The sequence below is a fragment of the Branchiostoma floridae genome, chromosome 18 (genome assembly GCF_000003815.2).
Source record: "Branchiostoma floridae strain S238N-H82 chromosome 18, Bfl_VNyyK, whole genome shotgun sequence".
Lineage (NCBI taxonomy): Eukaryota > Metazoa > Chordata > Leptocardii > Amphioxiformes > Branchiostomatidae > Branchiostoma > Branchiostoma floridae.
Window position 1 is genome coordinate 1775641 of NC_049996.1, and position 6567 is coordinate 1782207.

Below are 6567 nucleotides of genomic sequence, written 5' to 3' on the forward strand. Positions count from 1 at the left end.
TGAGTTACCACATAGACAAACACAGATGCAGAGATAGAGAGAGACATATACACACTCACACATACACATACAAACGTACACAAACACAAGCTCACACATACATAGACAAATACACAGACGCACGCATGCACACACACACATATATACATAAAAGTACACGAAGACAAGTTCACACACACACACACACACACACACATACACACACACACATACACACATACATGTACATCTATCATTGATCATGAACACTATGTACGGACAAGTACACATACACACATTCACATCTACCTGTCCTTGGTGCTGAACACAACTCAAACAGAAAGTTCAAATTCAAATTTTACTTATCATCTTACAAGATCTTAGTTTGAACACAAGAGCTTTACCTGCATTTAGGTCCGTCTTCATAACTGCATTGCCCGCCGTTTTTGCAATGGTTGTCCTCACACACACACTCCGTTAGCAGGACCCCGTAAGCTGTCCTCAGGTTGCACTTGCCACCCGTGCAACCACCATGGCACAGGTCCTCCTGATCAACTGCTTCAATAATGTCTGAAAGAATACATTCATATCAATCGCATTAGTTTTTGCTTGCGTTTATAGTATTTTTGGTACTTCATTTTGTACGTGTTACCCATTATCAAGCATACAGATAAAGATGGTCGCCTGGTTAGGAATGTTGAGTCATAAGCTGGGGGTACTGAGTTTGTAATGAATCCGTGATAGGTCTAAATGTTGTGCCCTTGGGAAAGGTACTTACACCAATTAGTTCCTTGCTTCGGCTAGGGATGTGTACGTGTCACGCATAGGACGTTAATTTGAAGTCCCATGTTTGAGGAGAGCCACACCTCAAGCACGTTAAAGATCTCGTCATTCTTATAAAAGAGAATATACCAAAAGTCACTGACGAAAACTGGTGGATTCCAGTTGAAACTTCTGACCGTTTCCAACATCATATCCAGTTGCTTGAGTAACTACTTTTTGGCATATCTTATTACCTGGATGTCTTATCTTCATCGACGTATAAAAGAGAATAGGTTTTCTTCCCGGTGATAATGGATCAAACAAATCTGTCCGGATATGCAGCTTGTACTGTATGCTCAGTACTAGCCTGGTGTGTTACACTATTAGGCAGTTTACCGGGTATGCAATACAAACAAACAAACAAGCAAGCAAACAAACAAACACAAGGGGTAATATTGCTGACATCAATTAATCTTTAAACATATATGAAATGTATATACTAGTAATAGATTGTACTTTATACCTTCGATACTTATGTCTATTTCCCTAAATGAAGCTTCATCTACGGTGTAGTTCCCGATACTGGTGAGGTTTCCATTTCGAATCAAGGTCTCGACTTCAGTTGTAATGTCCTCGTTCGCCGCTAGGTTCGCATCCTCGAATATGACGATGTACCTTACGACAATACTTCCGGATCTGTAAGGTTGTGACATATAAATCCGTGAATACATGTAGTTTTATCAGGATGGCAAATGACTGAATAATAAGGTTCTGTATTCTGTGTGACATTATAGGCAAATTTTTCATGAACGTCTGTCACCTGTCATACTTCGCATTGTAGCAAGGTGTCGCTGCTAACACTACGTCCCACACGTACAGTGCATACTTACATATTGCTAAGCAACAATACTGAGTAAAATATAAGTAAAGATGTATCAAGTTACTTAAGTGACATTCGTAATAAGATTCTACTAGTAAAGATTCTCTTTTGACAACTCTTTGAGAAAATACAAAACGAATGCAAGACTTCGTAGCAACTTAACGTGATATAATTGCACAAAAACATGGTCAGTAAGTACGGTATACATAACATATTAAAAGTAATAAAATATATCTCATACCTGAACCCCAGAATATAAACACCTTGGAATCCCCTTTGTCCTGCGTGCAATGAAGTCAGCTGTAAGAAAAGGATATAATCTTTTATGTGTGCGCACTTCCGTACAATGTCCCTGGCAAGTGTACTAGCTCCGAAAGTCATTTTAGATTAGAAACAGTAACTGTTGTTTTCTTCTTATAGAGATTACATATACAGTATATATCTTAGTTGATAGATATATCACTATGTGCTCCTCAAACAAGAGGGACGAACAAGACTATTCATTTAGAAAAATTCATTTACGTTTGGCACTGTAGCAGCAGTATAATCTAACCATGGATAGTGAGTGTGAGTGAGTGACTGCATCTGTAAGCAGCGCCACCTATACTGCAGTTCAATGTGAACCTGTCAGAATTGCCCTGAGGAAAGTGACATGTGTATGTTGACGGACGGTGAAATAAAGCACTAAAGCACTTAGTTGTATACAAATCATCTTATTATTCAACACTGTTGATAAGTCTATGATTTCTATGTACGGATACCCCTAAATAGTCTGTTTGAAGACACAAACTCCAACGTACCGCTTTTATGCAGCTTCTCTCTAGGTCTTGATACGCAGATGATTCGCTGTCATTCAACGTTTGCATGAAATCACCATCAAGGCTCAGTTGAAAGGCAACAATCTTCGATGGCTTTTCTGGATCTAGGACAAACATGACAAAGGCATTGTACTATATTCCTCATTCAACAGTTCCACTTTAAAGCCACAGGAAATTCTACGGAAACTTCTAATACAAGACCATCTGCATTCACTTGAAGTTTGAACTATTGAAGCCAATATGTGAATGCTCTAAATGCCTTATGTGCTGAAGCAAAGTAAAACATGGTACAATCCTTACCCTTTGGTGGTATTGTTATCTTTGGTGTCGTCGGCTTTTCCGTAATCTTTGTAGTAGTAGTATTGTCGGTGGTGGAGGCGGCAGAAGTAGTGGTTGTTGTTGTTCTGGTGGTTGAAGATGTTGTTTTAGTTGTACTGGCAGTCGTAGGGGTGGAGAAAGCAGGGGTACTTTTGGTTGTAAAAGCGAGAGTGCTAGCAGAGCTGCTACCCGTTGTAGTTGAAGATGGGGTGCTGCTGTTCGTTGTAGTAGCTGAAGATGGGGTGCTGCTGCTCGTTGTAGATGGGGTGCTGCTGCCCGTTGTAGTAGCTGAAGATGGGGTGCTGCTGCCCGTTGTAGTAGCGGAAGATGGGGTGCTGCTGCTCGTTGTAGTAGCTGAAGATGAGGTGCTGCTGCCCGTTGTAGTAGCTGAAGATAGGGTGCTGCTGCCCGTTGTAGTAGCTGAAGATGGGGTGCTGCTGCCCGTTGTAGTAGCTGAAGATGGGGTGCTGCTGCCCGTTGTAGTAGCTGAAGATGGGGTGATGCTGCCCGTTGTAGTAGTTGTAGTTGAAGATGTGGTGCCGCTACCCGTTGTTGCAGTAGTTGTAGTTGAAGTTGGGGTGCTACTGCTCGTTGTGGTAGTTGAAGCTGACGATGTGGTGCCGCTACCCGTTGTAGTAGTAGTTGTAGCTGAAGATGTGGTGTCACTACCCATTGTTGTAGTAGTTGTAACTGAAGATGGGGTGCTGCTGCCTGTTGTAGTAGTTGTATCTGAAGATGGGGTGCTGCTGCCTGTTGTAGTAGTTGTAGCCAAAGATGAGGTGCTGCTGCCCGTTGTAGTAGTTGTAACTGAAGATGGGGTGCTGCTGCCTGTTGTAGTAGTTGTAGCCAAAGATGGGGTGCTTCTGCCCGTTGTTGTAGTGGTTGTAGCCAAAGATGGGGTGCTGCTGCCTGTTGTAGTAGTTGTAGCCAAAGATGGGGTGCTGCTGCCTGTTGTAGTAGTTGTAGCCAAAGATGGGGTGCTTCTGCCCGTTGTTGTAGTGGTTGTAGCCAAAGATGGGGTGCTGCTGCCCGTTGTTGTAGTGGTTGTAGCTGAAGATGTGGTGCCGCTACCCGTCGTGATGGTTGTAGTTAAAGATGTTGTGCTGCTGCCAGTTGTAGTAGTTGTGTTTGAATATGGGGTGCTGCTAGTCGCTGTAGTGGTTGTGTTTAAAGATGGGGTGTTGGTACCCGTTGTAGTAGCAGCGATAGCAGAAGCTGCGTTGTTCTCCGTTGTAGGCGCGGCAGGGAAAGTTGTGTCCGCAGTAGTAGTGACGTTGATAGCTGATGCTGCTTTTCCAGTCGCTGTAATTTATTTACATGTTGGCAGAATTTAAAGCTTTTCCTGCTCACACATGGTCGGGGAAGCTACTGATAATCATACCGTGTTTAGAGGTATGGAGTAGTAGAGCTCTAGTCACTAGTGATTTACATGGTTATATTCTTGGTCCATACAATTTTTCCATGATTTCTTTAATGATAACAAAAGTTAACATTGTATAAGTCGTACTTTAAGAAATAGGCTACTTATGATAACATAATTTTAAGGCCTTAACACTAGTGCACTAGTGCGTATGTTACCCTTGTGGATGCACTCTTAACTTAATTAATACAATAATTCCCATATCATTTCAACAAGACGTAAGCACACAACGGCAAACGCGAATCTTGTTTAACTTTGAACTCTGGCCAACTACTCAAAATTCGAACAGCTTCAATTTTTTACATGCCCCTAGCACTATGGAGTTACAGTCTGTTCTACTATACAACACTTTACATTCACCAAATGTATGCTGACGCCAAAAGGCGAAAGTAGTATATTTCTACAAACAAGATAATATAGAAAAACTTACAGTGAGAAGCCCCAACAGCTAAGAAGGAAAGGAACACAGTCATGGTATCCATGATGGCTTCCGATCCTCAGAAAACAGCTCTCCTGCAGACAATCTTTGTTTAAGATCTCACAAAATGTAACACAGAGAGAACGGTCGTATGGAGTCCTCCTAATCCGAATGCTGTTGCAAATCTACGCAAGTCTACAAGGAAATAGTGGTCTTGACTACCGAGACTTCTGTTCGTGTTTTACACCTTTCCTTTGGTACGTGTTTATGTGTGTCCAGGGGGTGGAATAACGTCATGTGAAAAGTTCGCAACCATGGTTTTATTTGTGTAAGAATGTGTTAATCACCGCACTAGACCAAAGGGCCCATGACCGCATGCTTACGTTGTGCCGACTGCAAGCACAACTCACTTTGTTCACCGTCAAAAGAACACAGGCCTTTATTTTCAAATTTTGCCACCGCAACAATACGTATGGTTTGCTAAATGTGGGGCTCCTATAAGGAAACGCTTGAGAAAATTCAAGGCTTGCTTCCTTCACCTATTCAACATCTATGCGACTAATCGTCCCTTTATATTCTAATTAATGTCTGCAGGTATTTAAACAAGACATTTTATGACGGACTTTATCAGTAAAATAACAAAGACATGCGGTCACTGGTTTCCAACAATTTCCCAGCAACCTTACCATGTTACGTGACCTAAGTAAGAACACAATATGGCGACACTTTCCTTCATGGCAAGGATGTGATCTCATTTTTTTCTCAGAATTCATATCCTTCCTGATGTTGAATGGTTAGGCTAGAGTACACGACGTTGAGAGACCACGGTTACATTTTTTTAGTTTTGGATAGAGAAAAAGCACTCTACACAACTTTCCTCACTCTACCTTGGTGTAAAAATGGGTACCTGACTTCAGTTGGGGAGGTAAAAGTCAGTGAAAGGAGAGGGATGGGCTCCACCTTCCAATACCATGCCCTAGACACAGTGCACAACAACACACTGATCCTACAGACTTTGTGACTACCGTTATCTTTTATTTTCTCAATTTTAGCTAAATGCTCTTTTCATCTGCACAATACAGGCTTGCCGCCTTCAATATATAGGTCTATGTTTAATATTGCTCTGAGCTTCAAAAGCGTTAGACAGTTTTCTTTTAATTAGACGAATCTGTGTCGTACAGTACAAAGTATGCAGAGTATACTTAGTCTAGTAATGTTTAAAGAGCTGCGCCAACATTGATGCAGGAAGGTGCTGATGAGAGACTCAGAGGCACGATGCAACTCGATTCAAAGGGAGCTTTATTCACACACATGTGAAGTACATTACGCCATGATGGAAGAGAGCGACCACGTGACCCTTAACACTGACGTCACTCAATAGTGACGTCATCACATAGTGGCGTGATTTATCTTCTTTTCCATTTCTTCTTCTTTCTGCCTTAAGATTCTGATTGAAACAGAATAAAATCTGACAATATTGTCTATTTTTAGTGATAAATCTGCAGAGCGGACATGAACTATAATAGTAGTATCCATAAAATACCCCTCCCCCTGTTACAGAAATAGAAAATTTAGAACCGGTGAAAAGAAAGTAACATGACAATGTATGTGAAGGAAATTGTTGACTGATGAGGTAAGGTTTGTAGAACATAATGTAACAAATAACATTTAACATCAGATTGTGAATACATTACGTCTGAATATTGAGACAGTTGAATGGCATAAAATGTCAATGTTACCATAGAATTACCGCGTCTAAATTAACGTAACATGGGGAATGATATACAAATATAGCAATAATCAAAAAGGTTACTGATAAGATATGGATCAGAGTTCTGTTTGGCTTGTGAGTTGTCCCAATTCAGTGTAGGGCGACGCGGTCTTGGTGTTTAGCGCTCTTCTTGGCAGACGAAAAGTCAGTGTTCGCTGGTTGAGATGTTCCTACAGGCAGCTACAGTTCCGTGGGTTGATG

At 41.4% G+C, this 6567-nt stretch overlaps 1 protein-coding gene across 1 annotated transcript; it reads right to left on the bottom strand.

Annotated features, from left to right (window-relative positions):
• Positions 1-2139: 2139 nt before the first annotated feature.
• On the bottom strand, positions 2140-4659 carry LOC118405964 (uncharacterized protein DDB_G0271670-like). Its single transcript, XM_035805816.1, has 4 exons — positions 4608-4659; positions 2740-4059; positions 2422-2543; positions 2140-2169 (listed from the first exon to the last, which is right to left on the bottom strand). Exons 1-4 carry the CDS (start codon positions 4657-4659, stop codon positions 2140-2142), a joined length of 1524 nt encoding a protein of 507 aa, XP_035661709.1.
• Between the last annotated feature and the right edge of the window lie 1908 nt (positions 4660-6567).

Coding starts and splice junctions, on each gene's coding strand:
- LOC118405964 (XM_035805816.1), bottom strand. CDS start 4,659: ATGGATACCATGACTGTGTTCCTTTCCTTCTTAGCTGTTGGGGCTTCT. Junction 4,060..4,607: donor AGCTGTTGGGGCTTCTCACT/GTAAGTTTTTCT, acceptor AATAAATTACAG/CGACTGGAAAAGCAGCATCA. Junction 2,544..2,739: donor GATAACAATACCACCAAAGG/GTAAGGATTGTA, acceptor TGTTTGTCCTAG/ATCCAGAAAAGCCATCGAAG.